Here is a 25449-nt window from a genome sequence, read left to right on the forward strand (position 1 = left end):
ACAGAGGTCAGACGTTTCCTGTCGTTCTTGACCAAGTTTGCACACTGCAGCAGGGATTTTGGCCCCTTCCTCCATACAGATCTTCTCCAGATCATTCAGGTTTCGCGGCTGTCACCGGGCAACACTGAATGTCAGCTCTCTCCAAAGATTTTCTATTGGGTTCAGGTCTGGAGACTGGCTAGGCCACTGCAGGACCTTGAAATGCTTCTTACGGAGCAACTCCTTAGTGGCCCTGGCTGTGAGTTTCAGGAAGACCCAGCCACAACCCATCTTTAATGCTCTTTCTGAGGGAAGGAGGTTGTTGGTCCATGACCCATCCATCCTCCCTTCAATACGCTGCAGTCATCATGTCCCCTTTGCCGAAAAGCACCCCCAAAGTATGATGTTTCTCCCGCCATGCTTCACAGTTGGGATAGTGTTCTTGAGGTTGTACTCACCCTTCTTCCTCCAAACACGGCGAGCGGAGTTTATACCAAAAAATTGTATTTTGGTCTCATCTGACCACATGACCTTTTCCCGTGCCTCCTCTGGATTATTAAGATGGTCATTAGCGAACCTTAAACAGACCTGGACCTTGCAGGATTTTAATCTACCACAGCGTAGTGTGTTACGGTAATGTTTGAGATTGTGCTCCCAGTGCTCTTGAGGTCATTGACCAGTTCCTCCTGTGTAGTTCTGGGCTGATTCCTGACCCTTCTCAGAATCATCCTTACCCCCTGAGGTGAGATCTTGCATGGAGCTCCAGACTGAGGAAGGTTGACAGTCATCTTGTGGTTCTTCAGTTTTCTAATAATTGTGCCAGCAATTGTTGCCTTCTCACCAAGCTGTTTGTCTATTGTCCTGTAGCCCATCCCAGCCTTGTGCAGGTCTACAATTTTGTCCCTGGTGTCCTTAGACAGCTCTTTGGTCTTGACCATGGTGGAGAGGTTGCAGTGTGATGGAGTGTGTGGACAGGTGTCTTTTATACAGGTAACGAGATCAAACAGGTGCAATTAATACAGGTAGAGAAAAATTAACAGGTCTATGAGAGCCAGAATTCTTGCTGGTTGGTGGTGATCAAATACTTATTTCATGCAATAAAATGATCATTAATTATGTAAAAATCCTACAATGTGATTTTTTTTAATTTTTAGACTCTGTCTCTCAGAGGTGAAGTGTACCTACAATAAAAATACCGACCTCTCCATTCTCTGTAGGTGGGGAAAAATTGCAGTGTATCACATACTTATTGTCCCCACTGTAGGTGATGGTCACAGCTGACTTTCTCCTCCCTCTCGGTCTGTACACTAACAGAGCATGCCCACCACACTCTACTGTATAACGTTATAGTGATGCACACAACTCCCCTATTCCTGTCTGTATACCACCACAGGGCATGGCCACCACACTCTCCTGTAGAACTACATAGGTGATGGTCACCGCTCAATTTTGCCTCCCTCTCTTTCTGCACAACCACAGAGCGTACACCCCTCATGGTCCTCCATACAATATAATGCACCCCTCATGGTCCTCCATACAATATAATGCACCCCATGTGGTCCTCCATATAATATACTGCACCCCCCATGGTCCTCCATACAATATACTGCACCCCCCATGGTCCTCCATATAATATAATGCACCCCCCATGATTCTCCATAGAATATAATGTACTCTCCATGGTCCTCCATATAATATAATGCACCCTCCATGGTCCTCCATACAATATAATGCACCCCCCATGGTCCTCCATACAATATAATGCACCCCCCATGGTCCTCCATATAATATAATGCACCCCCCATTGTCCTCCATACAATATAATGCACCCCCCATGGTCCTCCATACAATATAATGCACCCCCCATGGTCCTCCATATAATATAATGCACCCCCCATTGTCCTCCATACAATATAATGCACTCCCCATGGTCCTCCATACAATATAATGCACCCCCATGGTCCTCCATACAATATAATGCACTCCCCAATGGTCCTCCATATAATATAATGCACCCCCATGGTCCTCCATACAATATAATGCACTCGCCAATGGTCCTCCATAGAATATAATGCACCCCCATGGTCCTCCATAGAATATAATGCACCCCCCATGGTCCTCCATACAATATAATGCACTCCCCATGGTCCTCCATAGAATATAATGCACCCCCATGGTCCTCCATAGAATATAATGCACCCCCCATGGTCCTCCATATAATACAATGCACTCCGCATGGTCCTCCATACAATATAATGCACCACCATGGTCCTCCATACAATATAATGCACTCTCTATGGTCCTCCACAGAATATTCTGCACTCCCCATGGTCCTCCATACAATATACTGCACTCCCCATGGTCCTCCACAGAATATTCTGCACTCTCCATGGTCCTCCATACAATATTCTGCACTCCCCATGGTCCTCCATAGAATATACTGCACTCCCCATGGTCCTCCATAGAATATACTGCACTCCCCATGGTCCTCCATACAATATAATGCACCCCTATGGTCCTACATACTATATTATGGCCACTGGTCACTGATTAAAAAAAGAAAAAATACAATACTCCCTCCTCCTCGTTCCATTTGATGCTCCGGTCCCCTGAGCGACTGATGTAAAGCGCCGCACACCTCAGTACAGCGGGTGAGCTGTAATAATGTAATCGATCTGGCTGCACTGAGACGTCGGACTCCAAAGAAGAACGATGTGGGAGGAAGAGTCAGCTGATGCTCCCTCCTCCATCATCATCCTTGCTCGCGATGACGGTGAGGGCGCTGGGCCCCCATAGAAATCACGTGGCCTGCTGCCACTGACGGTATGCCACTGCTTTCCATCTGAAGTCTGAGATCCAAGGAGATGTCTTCACACCAGGAGTTAATAGGCGTTACTGTAACCTATGGGGCAGAGCACCAGGACCATTGACCCAACCTGGCTTAAACCCAGCCGAACGAGGCCGTCCTCCACCATGACCTCCTCTACCAGTCAGGTCATTATGCCCATGGATGGCTCAGCTTATTAGTCATGTCCAACTCTTGCCATTTGTTTTAGCTTCCAATTAAGACTGGACTGAGGTTGATGGCGGCCTCTAGGCATCTCTCTATAAGTTGTAGCCGCCAGGCTAAAGGCTGAAGGGGATTGGAGGCCACTCTATAGTCCTCCCACCAATGCAATCATCCTTGACTTTGTAAGAGGTGGCACTTTCCATGCATGACCACCACTGCATTGCCACGAGACCCCAATAATCATGACTAACCGTATCTGAATCATGACTAACCGTATCTGTAATGAGACTGTTATACTAAGGCTGCCACCGCTGGATTCCCCTCCCCCACCCTAGAGAGCTCGCCGGATGCAGAAAGATGTATTCCAAAGACGTCTCCGGGTCTCCTCGCAGATATTGACGTCTGTATAAACACGATGATGGAGGACAGGGACGTTTGGATTCACTCTCTAGGCTGAGACGCCTGCGGGATGGGTTTGTTCTCCCTCCATGTTCCACCTTCTTACAAGGACTCTTGCTAAAGTTTATTGATGAGTAAGAAGCAGCAGAGCGGAGTTTACCATTTTGCAGTTTTAAATGGGATCACTGAAAAGCTGCAACATTAACGTTTTCCAAAAACTCCTGAAAAATCACAGAAATATGTCTTCTTGTTCAGTTCTTGGAAAAGGGAACTGAATCTTGAAGACACAATCAGAATCTATACCAGGATCCGACCTACCAGGAGTCTTAGGTTCCCGCCTGCTATAGCCAACTGATACGTACACACATGCAGCAGACACTGTGTGCGCCACCGTACGTGCAGACATTGGAGAGAAGACTTTCCTCCTGCAATGCTGCCTTATAGACTGTAGTTATTCCCATGGTATTCGTATAGTCTGTATGGCAGCAATGCAGGAGAAGACTCATGTATGCAGTGTGTGCGCAGATCTGCACACCCTGTGCTCCACTTTTGCTTCGTTCTGTTAGGAGGGACTGGATGGATTGTTGCTTTTTTTTTGCACAGACAGATATGGCGCCATTAGACAAGTGAACGAGCATTTGTACGAATGCTCGCTCCCAACGATTGACCCATCAAATTAGGCCAGAAAATCCTGAAGACCGAGCTTAAAGTCATCGTCAACCACAACACACCTGTCCGTATAAACAGGAGAACAATGAGTATAAACAGGAGAACAATGAGTATAAACAGGAGAACAATGAGTATAAACAGGAGAACAATGATAACATTACTATTAACAATCGTAGAATGTCCAGTGAGCCGTCTACACAGCTTGTACGTAAGTGATCGGCAGTCATCAAACAGGTGAATCAATACATATACTATACTATAGATGGATACATACAGTGGGGAAAATAAGTATGTGATCCCTTGCTGATTTTGTAAGTTTACCCACTGACAAAGACATGAACAGTCTATAATTTTAAGCGTAGGTTAATGTTAACATTGAGATATAGAATATCAAAAATATATGCATATAATGCAATGTCACGGCGACAAAAAAACCTTAATTCTGACGTTTTGATTGTTTTTATCGCTTTGCCGTTAATTCTTTTTTTTTTATTGATAGGTCGGGCAATTCTGAACACGGCGATACCAAATATGTGTAATTTTGATTTCTTTTATTGTTTTATTTTGATTGGGGCAAAAGGGGGGGTGAACTTTTATTTTTTTTTAAATATTTTTAAACACTTTTAGCGGTGACTCCCGATCACATGAATTATTTTATTTTATTAAAATTATAAGCAAAAGTCGTCTGCAAAACACTTTTGAACAATTGCTTTTGCTACTGACATAGATGCACATGTATGTGGTGTCTCCGACGTCATAATGTAGACTATAAACTGTTGTTTCTTAAAAACCTTACGTGATACAGACTTTTGGAGCACATATTCGTGTTCAGCATATCAAAATCTATAAGATACAATAACATTTTCTCAGGGGTCAAGAACTTCCCTGAATTTTGTTGCGCAGTGTAATAGATATATAATGGATAGATAATAGATAGAAAATAGATAGAAAGATAATAAATAGATAATAGATAGATATATAATGGATAGATAATAGATAGAAAATAGATAGAAAGATAATAGATAGATAATAGATAGATGATACATAGATAAGATAATAGATGATAGATAATACATAGATGTATAGATGATACACAGATGATATACACTCACTGGCCACTTTATTAGGTACACCTGTCCAACTTCTTGTTAACACTTAATTTCTAATCAGCCAATCACATGGCGGCAACTCAGTGCATTTAGGCATGTAGACATGGTCAAGACAATCTCCTGCAGTTCAAACCGAGCATCAGTATGGGGAAGAAAGGTGATTTGAGTGCCTTTGAACGTGGCATGGTTGTTGGTGCCAGAAGGGCTGGTCTGAGTATTTCAGAAACTGCTGATCTACTGGGATTTTCACGCACAACCATCTCTAGGGTTTACAGAGAATGGTCCGAAAAAGAAAAAAAATCCAGTGAGCGGCAGTTCTGTGGGCGGAAATGCCTTGTTGATGCCAGAGGTCAGAGGAGAATGGGCAGACTGGTTCGAGCTGATAGAAAGGCAACAGTGACTCAAATCGCCACCCGTTACAACCAAGGTTGGCCTAAGAGCATCTCTGAATGCACAGTGCGTCGAACTTTGAGGCAGATGGGCTACAGCAGCAGAAGACCACACCGGGTACCACTCCTTTCAGCTAAGAACAGGAAACTGAGGCTACAATTTGTACAAGCTCATCGAAATTGGACAGTAGAAGATTGGAAAAACGTTGCTTGGTCTGATGAGTCTCGATTTCTGCTGCGACATTCGGATGGTAGGGTCAGAATTTGGCGTAAACAACATGAAAGCATGGATCCATCCTGCCTTGTATGGAGCATCTTTGGGATGTGCAGCCGACAAATCTGCGGCAACTGTGTGATGCCATCATGTCAATATGGACCAAAATCTCTGAGGAATGCTTCCAGCACCTTGTTGAATCTATGCCACGAAGAATTGAGGCAGTTCTGAAGGCAAAAGGGGGTCCAACCCGTTACTAGCATGGTGTACCTAATAAAGTGGCCGGTGAGTGTATAGAAAACAGATAGATAATAGACATATGATAAATAATAGAAAGATGATAGACAACAAATAATGGGTAGATAATAGACATATAGATAATAGTTAGATAATAGAGAATATAGAGATACAGCACCGCCCTTTATTATTTTACCTGCTGCTGTTTTTTTTAGGAATGTGACTGTCAGACTTGTATCTTCACCTTATTTTTAGATGTGACGATACCCAGGACAGCGTTTTGCTTTTAGATTTGTCGTTACACAATTGCTGCATTAAAGTGTCAGGTGCCATAAATAGATCAGCGGCGCTCCGAGTCCGCACATCATAAATGACATGGGAGTTTAATATCCGGTGTGGGGAGATCTGAGAGCTGTCAGTGACATTTACTGCACTCAGCAAAAGTAGAAAAATATACAAAAAAAAAAAAAACTTTGTAAGGTCTTAATCAGAATAACTGAAATAGGTGATAACCTGCTTACTGCCAGGACCTACAGAGAATGGGGCTCTGAAATGCCCCATTAGAATTGACGGCCACCACTCCATTCATTGTCTATGGGGACTTCCAGAGAACGGGGAACGCCAAGTATATAGCAGCCATATATCTGAGGAACTGGGTTGATAACACAAGCCAAATATCGTGTGGCTCCTATAAAAAACAGAGACCTCAAGTTCCTCAGAAGGCAAGGAAAATCTCCTAAGGACTTGCCTCTCCAGGTCTGGTCCCCCCTAAAATGTTCCTCCTGATGTAAAATACCTTAATAGTAATCCTCCATATCCAATATCCCATCAATCTTCCTACCTAATTTTCTATCTAAACAAGCATGTGATAGCTGCAAGCAATCACTGACCACAGCGGTAACCAATACTATGGGAGTAGACAACAGCTGCAGACTTATACTGCAGAGAGACTGTGTTGAGCAGATGGCACTTTTTTGTCTTGTTTGTGTCCATCTGTTCCTGTAATCCTCCATGTTGTGATGGCGCAGAGATTGGATTCTGTGTCCCTAGTGAAACAGTTTATAATCTCCCAACATCTGTCTGCTGAATGATTCTGCTGAAAGCTGAAATCCGCAACAGCTTCTGCTATACGATGCCTAAATGACACAACCAGACGATCTCTGTGTAACTAAACTTTTGCTGATTTTTTTTAAATAAATATTATAACCTTTTAAAGGATTATTTTACTTTAAGAAAAGTGGACCCCAACCTCCTTTATATATGTAACGTAGTGTGGGGTGGTAGCCGTGGGCAAGGTACTTCACTTACGTGCTCCATCATGCTACATGGAGATGGGGGTCCTGGCTGGGTGTCTGGGCTTTGGCTACAGGGGCGCTATGCCTTTGCAGATCACGTGACTTCGGCTGGCCAAAACCAGATGGTGTAAAGTTCAATGAGAGAGACCACCAACCAAAAATAAAGTCCTTTACTGAACAGCAAGTTTGTGAGAACAATCTACAGTAGATAGCAGGTGCATAACTTCACAAACATTTCCTCTACAAAATCGAACATCTGTCCCCAAGTTCCTCTGCCTTCATCACAACCCAGCACAGTATTACTGTCCTGTAAGTGAGAGTTATGTCCTCAACCCGCAGTTCCACGTCCCCTTATCCCTTAGGGGAACCAGTTTGCCACTATGGCTGTTACATAGCTTCTTTGCTTGCACTCTCTCTGTCTCACATTCTCTGTTCTGTCCTGGACAGTTACCTCTCTGTTTGGTGAACTTGGGGCCACACTGCTAGGCATCCTGTACCAGGACCCACTCTGTCTTTCTGTCACATTTCTTTTCTCTACTCTGGATCTTGCTATCCACTGCCTCGGTCTCCACTCACGTCAGACACCCACGTCACGTGGCTTTGCTAACTAGTCCCTGGAACAAAATCGGTAAAGTCTGTCTCTTTGCACACAGCCCAAATGACAAGGGCACAGTCCGTTGTCCCTCGATCAGTCCTTAGGAACTTCAAACTGTTCCGGTTATTTGGGTGCAATGTGCACAACGTGTAATCTTCCAACTCCCTTAACCAATGTTCACATGTTCTGGAGGGTTCCTTCTTCCTTCTCCTCTAGGAAGTGTGAGGACTATCTCTTCCTTCCTCCTGTGCCTTCTTACCCTCATGCCTGCTGAGGATGTGGCCCTGCCTCGAAAACAATTGCAGCTCTGAACATGTGGACATGAGCCAATACTCTGGCCATGACTATGACCCCTGTGACCGTGAGGGCATGTATCCTGTTGGTCGGATAGATGTTGGACATTCAGGGTGGCCTGGCTCCATATTCCTCTCCAAGGCCTTCTCTATCTTCCACATTTGCACGGCTATGGCTGTACCCTCGAGCACCATCTGCAGAAGCCATCCTTCATGAGGAAGTTTACTTGTGTACCTGGCGTGAATGTATATTCTCTGGGGCAGCTGTTCAGTTTCCATTTTCTTCTCTACATAGCCATGGTGTCGAGTCCCAAACTCATAGATGAACACGTGCTCCCGCTGCAGATCACAACTAAAGACTTCTCCACGGGAAGCCTGCTTTGTAGCATTCGGCCAAGGGGCCCACCAACATCTCTCGAGCCAGGATACCGGCCCTCCTCTCAACAGTCGACAGTCCCAGACCCTGTAGGTCACCAACGAGATGCCGGACTCTTGCCCTTCCTTCTTCAGTCCTCAAGAATTCGGATTTCCACAGATTCCGGCCCGTGAACGGTGCCGCTTGCTCTGGACCCTCAAAACAGGCTCCTGCTTCTCTTGCAGAACTTGTGAGCCTCAAATCTCCGACATCAACTTCTGCTCCATGTGGCATGTATGTGGGTTCTGCCCTGTCTTCTGGTAGCTCTTGCCTGTCGGCCAAGAAGTGTTGCTCTCTTACTGGCTTCTGACCAACTAATGGTGCTGGCCTTCTCAAGGCTCAGCGTTCTACGTCACTGTCCCACGTTTCACTTCGTGGGGTCTGTTTGGTCACACCTTCCCGTTTCACCAACGTCTCCACCTGTTTTCCTTCATCAAGCTTCACTGGGCGAGCCTTCTTTTTCCACTTTGCCCTTTTAGTTTGGGCACCTCGAACTGTGGGCTGGCACTTGCAGACAAGACACTCCCTTTGGCAGGCGAATCCTCTGGAGGCCTGGACGGTTCTTTGCACCTTTTCATGTCTTCTATGCCTATGATGTTTGGGACCTTCTTATTGTACTGCGCCACTAACCGCCATGTTAAAGTTTGTACTCTAAGCCATCCTCCATACAACCCAAGTGTTCCCCACATCCCTTGGTTCTTCCTGGTGCAAAACTTTATCCTGCTGACTACACAGTCGTAACATGGCATGGGGTGGCAGCCATGGCCGAGGTACATGTCTTCCATGCCCCGGCATGCTACTTAAAGATGGGGGGTCCTGGCTGGGAGTGTGAGCTTTGTCTACACCTTTGCAGGCCGCATCATGCCAGTGACTTCAGCTGGCCAGGACCAGATGGTGTAAAGTTCAATGAGGGGACCAACCAGTCTTTTATGGAAGTTGGAACACTATTCACAATAGATAGCAAGTACAAAACGTCATGCGCGTATCACTGCTGCAGCCACTCACTGAGCTCAGTGTCTCATGCTGAACACAGTACAAATCACTAAGTTTGCTGATTGGCTGCAGCAGTGCACTTTTGATGTGACATCCTGGAGACTAAACAAGACTTGAGCAGTGTCGGGGAACCGGTGCTGAAACCGGGGAGGGAGAATACCTGCTGTATTTTTATTTTAGGTATATAAGAGTATTTTGGTTCCACTATCTTTAAAGTAGAAAATACATTTAAGAGCCCTATAGATTTTAGGGGTCGAGATCATGAGGTCCCAACCAGAAGGTATGAGCTGGGAGTTTCAAAAGAGCCGAGAGGTGGACATAGGTTTGAGACCACCCTTGTAAAGTAGGATATTTCCTTTAGCAGGAGGTGAGAACGAGGCCTTATCTCTGAAGTTATGTTGTATGTTTGTGCAACACAGACGTGGGATCTACTGGAATAAGTGTGATGTAAAGTGCGGGAAAAGTAGGCAAAATCTTATCAGGAGACATCGGTGAATTCCGGGAAGAGACGGAGATCTGGAGATAAAGAGGAGGAACGTACAGAGCTCAAGCTGATGCAATGTACACAGAACAGTATCAGCATTATTGGAAAAAAGCTTCAAAAGATTATACAAGGTCACCTTGGAATTGGATCCCAAATTATATGGATCTGTGTGGTGACTTTGCAAAGACTTTAGTTTGTATAAATTTGCCCCACTTTAAAGTTTTTAGGGACATAGCACGACCCCGGACCCTTTAGTATTGGATCCCTGGGTTGTGCTTCACCCTCTCAGTCACTGAACTTCACATAACACATGATCAACTTTACCAAGATTGTTATTTTTCCCAGATCATTTCGCCCTTCAGACATTGAGATTATTTTTCATATTTGCCTGACTGCATTCTGAAAGCCATGAGTTTTTAATTTTTTTGTAAGAGGATTCCCTCCGGGAGAAATCCCAGACTCCAGAAGACAGAGGGGTGAGGACCATTTCTTATTCTGTAAAATAAGAGCACCTACTTGCCCATGTCATCTCTACTTTCCCACCCATGGAGGGGTTGTAATTGGGATGCAATAAAATACAGCCCTGGATCAGGAATAGCCAGGCCAACCCTCATCCTTATCACGTTGAAGAGTTTGTGGTTTTATTCAGGCATGCTGTTTACGCCATATTTTATTGGACTGATTGAGGATGCCCCGTTATAAATAAAAAGCAGCATATCAACTGCATAGAGACTCACTCACTCCTCTATTTCTCCACATTTAAACCCAATAAAATTATCAACTCTCTTAGGCGACACGCCGAGGGTTCAATGGCCAGGACAAAGAGAAAGGGCAACAACGGACATCCCTGTCTAGTGCCCCGTGCCCCTCTGTAACAGAGATTTGTCCATTCACGCGAATTTTAGCTACTGGGGAATGGTATAACAGCAGAGTTAAAGCAATGTAATAAGGACCCAAAACATTTTATTTCTTTTTTTTATATATTTGCTTTAATATTTTTCTTTCAATTTTTTCAAAGGGAAACTTTACATGTGTATTGCAATGTATTATAGCCTGTGCATGAAAAATTCACAAGCATTTTCTATGTACAAGACAAGGGGCGGAGACAGAACACCACTGCCACCTCGAATTACGCCACTGCCACCTCCCATAACTCCACTACCACCTCCGATTACTCCACTACCCCCCCCCCGATTACTCCACTGCCACCTCCGATTACTCCACTACCACCTTGAATTACGCCACTGCCACCTCCCATAACTCCACTACCACCTCCCATAACTCCATTACCATCTCCGATTACTCCACTACCACCCCCGATTACTCCACTGCCACCTCCGATTACTCCACTACCACCTCCGATTACTCCACTACCACCTCCGATTACTCCACTGCCACCTCCCATAACTCTACTACCAACTCTGGTTACTCTACTACCACCTGTGATTACGCCACTACCATCTACGATTACTCCACTGTCACCTCTGATTACTCCACTGCCACCTCCCATAACTCCACTACCAACTCCGGTTACTCTACTACCACCCCCGTTTACTCCACTACCACCTCTGATTACTCAACTGCCACCTCTGGTTACTCCACTACCACCCCCCATAACTCCACTACCACCTCCAATAACTCTACTACCACCTCCCATAAATCCACTACCACCTCCCACAACTCCATTACCACGTCCCATAACTCCACTACCACCTCTGATTACTCCACTAACACTTCCATATTTCGTGATGAACTACTGGACTGCAAAGGAGGCTCTTCTGTCTGTGTCCACCCATGCACAAGACATAATGCCTCACTGCAAACACTATCACAGGACAGCGCTGGGGGACTTTATAAGGCTCAGGACTGGCCCATACACTTCTCCCCTGCCACCATTGTCATTCATTGTCATATCCTTAGGATTAATTCATTGGGGGAAGAGTTTACTCAGATGTCTGCCAAGAAACGTAGTGTTTCTATTCAAAAAGAAGTAACCTGACACAGACATAGGCAATTCTGCCTATTACTGTAGGGTGCCTCCTTGCAAATGCAGAGTCAAAACAAGCAAATCTTCAGATATAGGCAACACAATAATTCTGTACTGCAATGATGGATATGTGAAATGTTTGTTTTTTTGTTTTCACCATTTCTATCAGATTCCTATGGAGACGTTACATCGATGACATCCCCAATACAAAACTATGGAGAATGAGTCTAGAAATTTCCACAGAACAAGATGTTATAGAAAGGGAACGGTGAGGCCATGTGCACACGTTCAGGATTTTTAGCGTTTTTTTCGCGTTTTTTCGCTATAAAAACGTGATAAAAACGCGAAAAAAACGCTAACATATGCCTCCTATTATTTACAAGGTATTCCGCATTTTTTGTGCAAATGTTGCGATTTTTTCCGCGAAAAAATCGCATAGCGGAAAAAAAAGCAACATGTTCATTAAAAATGCGGAATTGCGGGGATTCCGCACACCTAGGGGTCCATTGATCTGCTTACTTCCCGCACGGGGCTGTGCACACCATGCGGGAAGTAAGCAGATTATGTGCGGTTGGTACCCAGGGTGGAGGAGAGGAAACTCTCCTCCACGCACTGGGCACCATATAAGTGGTCAAAAAATAAGAAATAAAATAAAAAACAGTCCTATACTCACCCTCGATGTCCAGCGCAGTGTTCCCGCCTCTGTGCTGCACGCTGGCTGGTTCCTGTAGCTGGTGTGCGGAGAAGGACCTTGCCGAATGACGTCACTGTCCTGTGATTGGTCGAGACCGCTCACGTGACCGTGACGTCATGGAAGGCCCTGCGCGCACACATCAGCTATAGGAATGGACGCCGGTGAGGAGATCTGATGTCTGCGGGTGAGTATAAGCATTTTTTTATTTTTTTTATTATTTTTAAACGTTCTATCTTTTACTATAGATGCTGCAAAAGCAGCATCTATAGTAACAAGTTGGTCACACTTGTCAAACAGTATGTTTGACAAGTGTGACCAACTTGTCAGTCAGTTTTCCAAGCGATGCTACAGATCGCTTGGAAAACTTTAGCATTCTGCAAGCTAATTACGCTTGCAGAATGTTAAAAAAACGCAAAAAAAACGGGAAAAAAACGCAAAAAAAAAAATGCGGATTTCTTGCAGAAAATTTCCGGTTTTCTTCAGGAAATTTCTGCAAGAAATCCTGAACGTGTGCACATACCCTGAATCGAAAACATCCAGACACAGAATCTATAAAATGTGGACGCCGTTGTTTCCAGGATCCTGTCCGAATGATCAAAGCTGACGAGTGAATGAAATTGAGCTTAAAGATGCCACTTTCAGCCGACCAATGTTACTGTGCATGTGGAACACAGATCTGGGTCACTTCTATAAGCCTATTTGTTATCGCCACATATGTAAAAATTCTATCTTTTGAAATATAAAACAGTTTATCCTGTACTGTGAATGTCAAAGGAAAAAGCAAAACGAAAATGCCAGTCTTCGTAACAAAAAAGGATCAAAATGGCGTATATACCCCAAAATGGTACCTGCAAAAATCAACAAGCTCTCCTTCAGCTCCATGAATGGAAAAATCAAAAAGTTACAAGTCTTACATGTTTTGGTTATTGGACGACGAGGGAGAAATGCAAAAACTAAAACTGTCTGTAAAACAAAAAGGGATTCATTAAGTCTGGTCTCGGTGCCTCGGGAAGAACAGACTGTAAATATGGCCCCACGTACAGCACATCGCAGGAGGAGGCCATTATGCAGAACATTAGACTTTGGTTTTTTTTTGTGGTGACTCATTTTCTAAACAATTTACAGTAAAATCTTCGCTGTTAATCTTCTTGAAACCAGGAGCCATTTAGCAGAGGTTTTCCTCAAGTGGTTGGTTAACCCGTTCTATGTTGACCTTTTTATTGAGGGATGCGAAGGCAAAGATGAACTTGTATCAAAAGCCGAGGGGCAGCTTTCACATAAGATTTGTTGAGATGCATATAGTTTGGGGAGAAAACCACAATATGGGTCCTACTGGTCCACTCTGAAATTTGATAAGAACGTTCTATAGAAGCGCTGGAATCCAGGGTTCAAATCCAACCAAGTCCAACATCTGTATGGCGTTTGCATGTTTGAGTTTTTTTTTTCCAAATTCCAAACATATCCTGATGGGTAAATTGCATAAGAAACTTTTTAGCGGGTAGGCCCTCCAGAAGAGTTGGCAAAACTCCAAGGTCAGCCACCAAAGTAGCTCTATCAGAAGGCTTGTATGTGATTCCAGGATGCTTGGTCTTCAACCAAAGCCATGGCGCCCAAATGCTTGGGGCGGGCAAAGCCTGCAGTACAGGCTTGGTCATTTGGAAATTTTCATCTACATACCAGGCTCACAAGTGTCCCTCTACTCCACAAAAGATGGCACGTACTGCACAACATAATGCCTTAGCGCTACATAAACAATTGGAAACTCAACAGACTCGTTAGTTGTTAATTATAGGGGATGTCCAGTTAATTCATTTTTTGTTTTAAAAAGGCAGAAAAAAAAGACAAAAAGGAAGCAATACATATCTCCACCGATCCCCACCACTCAAGGTCAGATGCTCTCCTTTGGTCAATCTGAAGACACAGGAAATTACATGCTACTCTTCATAAATTCTGAATAGGTCTAACAAAGACATTTTCTTTAACATGTATATATCTTTTGGAAGATTTTTGAGGAAACTTAGCAAATACTGGATTTAACCTATGCAAGGCGCGGGACTATCTCTTTTGGTACCGTATCTGCAGTTCCTGGAATCTACTCTCACATGGTGGAAGCACGTGTGTGTTCACAGTAACCGTAAGCAGTTTCCCCTTAAATCAGACTATTTCCTCCAGTTATAATGGGCACAGATACAATAATTCACTTGTTTTTCAGATACATGGGATTATGTAACATTGTAGATGGAGTATAAATATCGTGGCGGTTTATATATAGCACCACAGTCTTAAAAATAAGGATGAGCCATAAGATGGTCAGAGAGAACTTGTCACCCGGCAAAGACGTCTCGGACAAAGTGATATTATTATCCATGACCCCTGCACAAGAAGAACATTCTTTGCTCCCTGCGGAGGCGAAACTCACCCGTGATGTCACCGGTGTGTAGTGTCCATGACTAAGCCTACTACAAACCACAGTGAGATCTTAAAACGTATGACTAGTTATAAAATATATGTTCTCTGAATACTGCACGTTATGACTAATTAAAGGGGGTCCACAGAGACGAATCCTGAAATTCCAGGGTCCCTTCCTTTCATATACTATTTATACTGCTGGCATCTGAAGTGCCTTCGGGACCCCATCAGGCACAAGGAGCCGCTACCTCCACACCCCCTATAGCGGCATTGAGATGCGAGTGATGCTGATGTTGTTACATCAGATGTCTGCCAAGAAATGTAGCGTTTCTATTCAAAGAGAAGTAACCTGACACAGACATAGGCCTGTACTGACGTATGTAGCACACGTGCAAAAGTGCTCAAGATGGCTCCTCGTTATGGTGCCAGGTTTGGCCACCCAAATCAGAAAGACTTTGGTGTTTTCCTTCCTTCTCAAATACCCAGGTAAAGTCACCAGAATCCTATTCGCAATATAGTTATCAGTAGAGTGGGTTCTGGTGCAGAATATCCCCACTTAATAGCACCAGATTATAGGATCAACCATGGCAGGAACCTAACCTCGAGGGTCCCGATCGAAGCCAGATAGTCTGCCCTCATATTACGTATGCCACTGAGCTTTGGTTCCTTCAAGGTCCTTCTTCTCCCACCTGAAGAGCTCCGTTTGAGGGATAGTCCTTGGATAACCACTTTTGTGGGGTCCTGGTTCTTTTTAAAGAGATGAGTTATGCAAGTAGTCTTATCGGCAATGTTCCATGGGGAAAAAACATGACAATTATTTTTCACCCCATCTCCAATAGCTGTCATTAGCAAGAGTTCTCTTCTCTTTGGAAGAGAGATAATTGACACCAGTGCCTTACACCATTGTTGGCTCTGTTTGTATGTGGTCATTTTACACCCTCTCTGTATTTTTCTTTACACTCCAGGATGGTGATTCCGTTTTACCCCCTCTCTACTCTTAGGTAATAATTCATCAACAATTTTCACCCAAACATTGACCATCCGCACAAGCAAACGTTTGATAGAACTTCACATAATTTGCAAAAAAAAGTCTGGTCAAATGGAGGACCCAACTCAATCACCACACCAAACTCTACTGGCTGGGCCATGCGGTCTTTCCTTGGCTAGGCCCCCAGGAAAACACTTAGTTCTGACCAATTGATGTCAGCCTCGGACCGCAATCTTGCTAGTATCACCCCACTGGAGAGTTTGCCCAGTCATCAATCTTGTTCCCTGCCTGCCATATGCAATCTGTTAATTGACCTACTGCATACCATGAAATGCGGAGTAGGAATCAGCCTTAAAACCAAAAAAGGACAACAGGAAAGGTGTAACAGTGTGTAGCCCAGGACTTGAATCATGAACATGGACACAACCTTAAAGCATACACATTACACGGCTGATCGTACAGATCACAGCCATACGGGCCGGCTCTCACATAGACAGGAGGACTTCCTCTTCCGAGCGCTCCTGTGTTCTCTGAGAGCCACCCATGGCCATATCTGGTGGTGGCTTATATTTAGGAGAACAAAAGGGCTGACACTACGAAATCGGACAAACCGGATACTTAACTCCCCAATCAATCGACTGGGGCCACCACACATACAACTGACAGCCAAATCTGTTGATATCAACAGGTCCGGAAGATATTAATCTAATGTGTATGAGAGCTCTACCCACAGGTGTTTAAAGTCTATATTCACACCTCTGGATCCTACTTGGGTGCCATCTACCCCACTTCTGGACCTAGTTCACCAACCTGGAGGTGCCATGTGGTCAGAATAATTTTCCTCCAGTCAGTCCCCACAAAATAGCCTACTATGTTTCTGATCGCCTCCATTCAAGCCCTCTGGGACTTAAAAGACCTTATATGTCTCTTGAAGACCTTAGGGGCTACACCATAGAAGTTTCTCAGAGTGTGGTCCCCACCGTAAAGGCGGATTATCTAAAACAATGAGAATTTTGACTGTAGAAAAAATACTGTACATGGACCCTGGGAAGCTCCACCATGAGCTGCCTGCCTCCCTGGAGCTACAAATTCCTGTCCTCATTATATGCAGAGTAGCTTCCATTCAGCACCTTGACACCAGATGGGAGATCTGGCAGGCGGCTCCTTCCCCTTGTGTAATCCTAACCAGCGCCTCATTTCACAGATATGCTCAAATTCTGCTGGCTCTCACTCAGACTTCTGATCTACCACTCAGCCGCCCCGCAAGATCCAGCCATATCCCTGGCACAAGTTGTAATCTTTCTGTTCCTAAAAGGAAGCCAATTGCTGGAACAAAGCAGAACGAGGAATTTCTGGACAATATAATCATCATTCCAGGGTAATGGCAATTCTGAGCCTTCCCGGGTGGCAGTGGTGTAGTCTGTGAATATAAGTGTTCATGTAATCAATGAGATATCCAAATAACTAACTGGTAATTCCGGCTCTAGGAATATGTGGGAACATTGCATCTGCCGATTTGTTTGGTGCTGATGCCAGACCTGCAGATTGGTAGGTAGAATTCAATCACTTTTGGAGCTGCCATCTTGCAATTGCCTAGGTTGTCCATTGCCCCAAGTGATCCACTAAGTTCAACCGATCCACCAATTTACTAGCTCATCAATAGGCGGTGCAATCGCCAGCATGTCAAATAGTTCAGGATAATGGTTGCAAATAGCAGAATCAGAAGAAAAATCGGTTTATACATTCCAAAGACATACTGATAGGAAATGTAGATTGTGAGCCCCATTGGGGACAGTGATGATAATGTGTGCAAACTGAAAAGCGCTGCGGAATATGTTAGCGCTATATAAAAATAAAGATTATTATTACATTGAAAATTGAATGATTAAGGTTCCGGCTCCAGGACCCGCAGGTTCTGTATTCTGCTTTCCCATCTGGAACTACATTCCCCTAGGAGAAAATGTGCACAAAACATTTCATATAGTCAGAACCCAGTAATGAAGAAACAACTGAACATTAAAATAATTCCAGACATCCTGAATATGTTCATGAGGTCACTAATAATGACATTACTGCATTTATTCACTTTACTGCACATACCCTCAAAGCTTTTTCCCTCGGCCTGTCGTCGGAGCAGACGCTTGTCTCCTGTTTTGATCTGCATAAATGATGGAATATGACAGGACCAGATTGCGTTACAAACTGTCACTGTGCGGAAGAGATTCACCAGTCCTCTAATTGTTTTACATCTGTCCCAGCTCCAGGATCGGGATCTGCTCCCTTCCTCTATTGTCGCTGCCCATTGCTGTGCTCCACATTGAACAGTTGGTGAACTCCAATGACTTCATCACCCAAGACCAGCTCAAATACTCACGAGTGTCTGACTATCAAGAGGCTTTGTGTTCAGTTACCTTGTGTTTTGGAGTTTGCCCCTTGTTCCTTCAAACTGCTTCTCCTTCCTGGCTCAGATATGCAGTTAACCCTTCATCTGCTGTAAGTTTTACAAACTTATCTCTGGACTTGTTCACACTACAAATGCTGCTACAACAGAGTATATCATCTCTACAAACAAGTTTGCCTGTTCACCACTGTTGACAGAGGAAATGCATTTGTTTGCTGATTAACTCTTCGTCTGCTATAAGCCTTACAAACCTTTTTCTTGAAGTTGTTCACACTACTGGTGGAAGCCCTGAACTGACTATAACTATACATCTTCAGTTCATGTGTGTATCCCTTTTGGCTTTGCGTCGCCTGGTGTTCCCTGCTGTCCCGCTCCTCACTGTTCCACCCGGCGAGTCCTATCCTCTGTGCCATCACCTTCGGTCCGTCTTGTCCACCCCGAGAATCCACATCACTAGGTGAACCCTTATTTTGTAAATCCTCTGTGGTCTTTGCACTTCTTTATATGACATTTGTGCATTTTTTTTTTATTGGAACATATTTATAATAAAAAGATAAAATAACGGAGAATTCTGTATTTCGGAAGCGTTTTGCTCCTCTGCGCTCTGATTGCATTCTCTCCGTTTAACAAGCAATAGTAATGTGAACTATGCTCCGTGGTAATCACAAGCAGGTGCAGACCTAACGATAAAACCAGATCGGTCACAGAGATATGGTAAAAACGGAAATATAAGTGTGGACTTTATCAGTGGAGCCAAACTGCACAGAAGCAAATTCCACTTCTCTTTTGGTCTTCAATCCATTGGACTTTGTAGTGACTGCGTTATTTTACTTTTGAGCTTCTTGTCTATTTTCAAGATCAGTGCTTGCGGTCAGTGAAAGGGAACGCTCTTGTTTCCATCCAAAGGCAGTAACCCTACGAGGATCTAATCCTGCTCTCGTCTGAGAAGTGTCTCCCAAAGTGTGGTGGAGTTGTTCAGGGTTAGAAAGCCATGGCTGCTTTCTTCCAAATTACAGCATCACAGACTGTATGTAGAACTTCAGCCACATCAATAGTGCCAAATAGTGATAAGATGTTATCTGAGCATGCTCGGGTGCTAACCGAGTGTCTTCATGCTCGAAAAATATGATCAAGTCCCCGCAGCTGCATGTCTCGTGGCTGTTAGACAGCGCCAACACACGCAGGGATGGCCCGTTTGTTAGGCAATCCTTGCAAATGTTACGACTGTCAAAAAGTTGTGGGAATCAAACGTATTTTTTGCGAGCACGCCAAAAACATTCTGTTAGCACCCGAGCATGGATAACACCTTATCCGAGCACATTCGCTCATCACTAGTGCCAAACTGTAATACCAGTCATAAGACGTGTATGGTACTGTTTAAGGAAGAAAGCAACCCCTTTAAATTTGGGCACCCTCCCATTCCAACTCACTTTTTCCCTCCATAGTAGCAATTTGAGAAATCAAGGCTCGGGGAGTTGAATTTTGGAAAAGAGATCCCTATGAATTCTTTCTTTAAGATCTGCTGATTTTGTAGAAGCCTCTCTAAGCTTTTAATGAATTCTTGGCTTCCGCTTTGGGTTTACTATAACTGGTTTCAGAAGTCTGGAGGACACAGGGAGGCGAAATAGGATTGTTTTTTTTGGGGGGGGTTGCGAGTATGTCAAAGCTTGTAAACTACACAGAACCAATAAACCATATGGACGGTGCGAGACTTGTGGACGGACGTGGAGTTCAGCTTCTTGTTACCCTCGGGTTCTTATCTATCGACTCATGTTTAATCAATCCTCTACAAGGAATGACGTTCCGATATCTGCTCGTCTCTTCCCGACTTGCCCACCATTGTTACCGAGTGTGCGGGGCACATCCCCCTCCTCCGTTTTATAGGGTTTCTCCATTACATACTGTTCTGTCAGCACGTGTTCTTGTAAAGAAAAAAAGTAAACCATTCCCCGTCACTGTTGGGTATCACATGAAGGTAAACAGTTTGCGAGCGCTGTATAACTTATGCATTTGATCCTGTGCAGAAATCCACGGAGCGGCCACATGAATCGTTCTGTAGCCTGCAAACCAAATCGTGAATTACTTTACGAGGAATTAGACGAGTCTGCTGGCTTTATTTTTAGATCTTTGCGTTCGTCACCTCAGCCGGTTCCAGCTCAGAGTCCTGGATAGGTAAATGGATGCTTCCTCTTCTGGTCTTCTTGGATCTGGCTGCGGCTCTACTCCTCACCTTGGCTGGCAGTGTCTGCCCATGCAATCAGCCTGGAGGCCTATTAATAGGGCAATCAGCTCCCAGTGCTTGGCTTCCTGATTGAGGTTCTACGGTTTGCTCGCTCTTTATTGACCCTGATCTTGACATTGACCCTGTTCTTAAAATCAATTCTGCCATGCCCTTTGAATGGTTTGTTCTGCATCTGTTTAATCCTGATCGCTCTCCTAGTAATAACCCTTGCTCCAATACTGACTTTTATCCTCGGACCTACCACATCCTGACCACTCTCCTAGTAATGACCCTCGGTCCAATACTGATCTTTATCCTCGGACCTACCACATCCTGACCACTCTGCTAGTAATGACCCTCGCTCCAATACTGACTTTTATCCTTCTCCGACCTATCACATCCTCATCGCTCTCCTAGTAACGACCCTTGGTCCAATACTGACTTTTATCCTCCTCCGACCTATCACATCCTGATCACTCTCCTAGTAATGACCCTTGGTCCAATACTGACTTTTATCCTCCTCCGAACTATCACATCCTCATCGCTTTCCTAGTAATGACCCTTGGTCCAACACTGAGTTTTATCCTTCTCCAACCTATCACATCCTCATCGCTCTCCTAGTAATGACCCTTGGTCCAATACTAACTTTTATTCTTCTCCGACCTATCACATCCTCATCGCTCTCCTAGTAATGACCCTTGGTCCAATACTGACTTTTATCCTTCTCAGACCCATCACATCCTGATCGCTCTCCTAGTAATGACCCTTGGTCCAATACGGACTTTTATCCTCCTCCGACCTATCACATCCTCATCGCTTTCCTAGTAACGACCCTTGGTCCAACACTGAGTTTTATCCTTCTCCAACCTATCACATCCTCATCGCTCTCCTAGTAATGACCCTTGGTCCAATACGGACTTTTATTCTTCTCCGACCTATCACATCCTCATCGATCTCCTAGTAATGACCCTTGGTCCAATACGGACTTTTATCCTTCTCAGACCCATCACATCCTGATCGCTCTCCTAGTAATGACCCTTGGTCCAATACTGACTTTTATCCTCCTCCGACCCATCACATCCTGATTGCTCTCCTAGTAATGACCCTTGGCTCGAATACTGACTTATCATCTGAACGATTACATTTTACTCGCTCTGCTAGTAATGACCCTTGGCTCCCTTACTGACTTTTATCCTCCGACCTCCTCCAAGAATAACAAAATAGAAAAAGAAAATCAGAAGCAAATATACGGCTTTGACAGCCAGTAGCCACCACTAGAGGGAGCTCACTGCATACTACTGATACATTGAGCTCAATGATAACACAGTATGCAGGGAGCTCCCTCTAGTGGCGGCTGCAGGCAGCTATAACATACACACATACATACTGTATACACATAGTATATATTACTCAGTCTATACAGACAATTTGGAGCTCTGTATCAGAAAACAGGCACTCTGATCACTGCACAGATATAGTATGAAATTACTTTCCTCAACAAGTCTACAAGAAAGGAAGAGACACTAAAATTAAAGTCTGCTACATATTTATTGCGCAGGATCTTGGATGCTGACACCACTCCTCGTCCTTGAGCTTCTGCATTGTAGAAAACACATGAACAGAAGGAGAACATCTAAACATCATGCAGATGTTACATGCTGCAAATCAGAACGGCTGAGCAACAGCGCCCACTACAGGAAGCCGAGGAGATGCTGATCATTCATGGACACAAGTCGTCGATGACTGAAGGTCTTGGACGTGTTTGTACCTCTCTGTATTTACTGGAAACCAGCCGTAAGGGGAGATTACACGGGAGTCACTAAAGTGCTCAAAACGAGAAAAACTTGGATGTTTTACTTCTTCAAAACCTCTGCCACATTCACATCAATATAACAGAGCTGCAATACCCGGCACGACATGTGGTCACGTGTGGCGCTGTTTCAGGAAAAATGCAGCCATGCTTACAACCTCCACAAATATAAGTGCACCACCTTGTTCAGCAGCTTACATGGACAGACACATCCATACAAGAAGAGACGGTGGCGGTCAGCAAATCAAATCATCAAAATGGTGTATGCTCCCGGAGGATATGTGCTTCTACATGGGAACCTATCTGCTAAGTACACCACCACAATAGCATACGTCAAAGGCATTCATCGGAGGTACGCAAGGGTTAGAAGAGCATATAAAGAATCGTTCTGATGAAGGGGGTGAGAGGAATTGTTCTGATAAAAGGATTAGAAAAGGATGTAAATAATCGTTCTGATGAAAGGGGTCAAGGGAAGACATGAAGAATCGTTCAGATAAAAAACGTTAGAAGAAGATGTGAACAATCATTCTGATGAAAGGGGTAAGAGGAAGGCATGAAGAGTCATTTTGCTGAAATGGTTAGAAGAGGATATGAAGAATCGTTCGGATGAAAGGTGTCAGTGGAGGATGTAAAGAATCGTTCTGGTGGAAGAATCAGAAAAGGAATTAAAGAATCATTCTGATGAAGGATCAGTGGAGGATATGAATATTTGTTCAGTTGAAAGGATCAGAAGAGGATATGAAGAATCGTTCGGATGAAAGGTGTCAGGGGAGGATGTAAAGAATCGTTCTCGTGGAAGAGTCAGAAAAGGAATTAAAGAATCATTCTGACGAAGGATCAGTGGAGGATATGAATATTTGTTCAGTTGAAAGGATCAGAAGAGGATATGAAGAATCATTCTGACGAAAAAGGAGTATGTGAAGAATCGCTTTGATGGAATGACCAGAAGAGGATGTCAAGAATAATTTTGATGTAAGGATTTGGGGAAAATATGAAGCACTAATATGAAGTAAGGATTAGGATTTTTCTGATAAAAGTGGTCAGATAAGGATGTGAAGAATTGATCTGATGAGTGGATGTTTCCTCTTCCAAGCCGTTTCTTATCCAGCCCCTGCAGGTCTGAGTCCACCCGTCTTCAGCAATAACATGTCAACGTGGCATGTGGCTGCTGCAGACAATTAATGTCCACAGTGGTGACCTCAGTGCTGCTGGGATGTCACCATGATAGTAAGTGACTGGCTGCAGCGGTCACTTATCATGCACACGTCATTCTTGCGGCCCGGTAAATAAAAACTGTCAGGGCACTGGGGAAATGTTGGCCCAGGATCGGCAGGAGATTGGTAAGGTAATGAACCTCATTATTTTATACCATTGTAAGCGGTTTTTGAAAAATGTCATAGGCTTGTACAATCCCTTGAAGTCTCATTTACATAAAATAAGGGCGGAGCTTAGACTTCCATCACTGGCTGGGAAGCAGTTTGCTGCGGCAGGAATCTCCTACGTCAGGAAATGGAGGCGATTACTGCTGGAGCAAGATGCTATTTCATCTCTGGGAAGCTGCTTGTCTCAGCAGAAGTGTCTTCCATGTTGAAATGAGATAAGACAAGGTAAGTCGCCGCCATATTTCTCGCAAGGTTTAGTCTCCCTGTAATAGAGCAGCCTCGTACATTGACTCTCACTCGGCAGGTGCTGCATACTTTATTTATAAAAAAACAAAGAACCCCGGTAATAAAATATAGACTTCACTCGACAATTCACTCTTCAGCTTCCTGTTACACAACTTCGTCTTTTCAGATTTTGCGCTTTTTCCATTCCGGCTCGTTGTCGGGTTCGTCTTCTTCAGAATCCACCTCGGCGAAAACAGCCGTAGGCTGCGTCCTGCAACACATGGAAATCATTGGGCAAAGTGGAGAGACACATGACAGATCGCATTCATAATGATTCTGGCAAAGGAGGCAAGACAATGACCTGGAAATCTGTGGAAGGCGCTGGATACACTATCTACTGCATCGTTTTACGCTTACATCCCCTTCTGTCTATCTATCATGTTTCTGTGTGTGAACAGGCTTGTATGGAGACATTGGACACAACATTTGCAAACTTTCATGAAGGATTTTGCACGATTCATGCAGCGGATTCTCAAGGCATTTTGCTGACTTTCTTTGTACATATTAACCTTTCCAATGCAAAGGACGAATGTGCCTGCAAAATCTGCAACAAAATCTACTAAAAACTCTACCACATCTGAAACCATAAGCGTATGCACAATGCTGCTTTTCAACAAAGTGCATAAATCAATAGTACTGGCGAATATAAAAAAAACTATGTAATACATATTAACAGCAAAATCTGTTTGTTTCTCCACATTTGAGCCACTTCTGCCCCCCCTTTCCCCCACCCACCTACCTCTTTAATTCATCAATCACTCTGAAAACAGCTAAAATCCATCCTACTCAAGACAAGGGCTCAGATTACAGCTGTCTAATGAAGTCTATAGAGAGCGAAGGAGAAGCAGAGTGAGAGACAGAGAGACAAACAGATGGTGCTGCTGCTTTCCAGTAACTACAGTATGTATCTCAGTCCGGAGCAGCAGTTCTTCTCGCCTCCCCCATACACATGCATGCTAGACTTGGTTGAGCATGCCGCAGGTATCTTCAAAAGAAAGATGAAAGTGAGTAGTTGCTATAGAAAATACACGAGTCATGCTGAAATTCAAAATGCCTAATGCTTTTCTCCTCATGGCACATTAGGCCGTGTTCCCATCACTACCATACACATTAGGCTGTGTTCCCATCACTATCATACACATTAGGCTGTGTTCTCATCACCACCATACACATTAGGCCGTGGTCTCATCA

The 25449-nt window shown here is 44.2% G+C and overlaps 1 protein-coding gene across 3 annotated transcripts in view; it reads right to left on the reverse strand.

Annotated features, from left to right (window-relative positions):
* Positions 1–24273: 24273 nt before the first annotated feature.
* The window catches only part of WDR70 (WD repeat domain 70), a 309631-nt gene continuing 308455 nt past the window's right edge, over positions 24274–25449 (reverse strand). For all 3 annotated transcript variants that reach the window (XM_077281558.1, XM_077281566.1, XM_077281572.1), the window contains exon 18: positions 24274–24469. In XM_077281558.1, the coding sequence (XP_077137673.1) occupies positions 24382–24469 (88 nt within the window). In that variant the 3' untranslated portion in view covers positions 24274–24381. The remainder of the gene's footprint in view (positions 24470–25449) is intronic.

The sequence above is a fragment of the Ranitomeya variabilis genome, chromosome 1 (genome assembly GCF_051348905.1).
Source record: "Ranitomeya variabilis isolate aRanVar5 chromosome 1, aRanVar5.hap1, whole genome shotgun sequence".
Lineage (NCBI taxonomy): Eukaryota > Metazoa > Chordata > Amphibia > Anura > Dendrobatidae > Ranitomeya > Ranitomeya variabilis.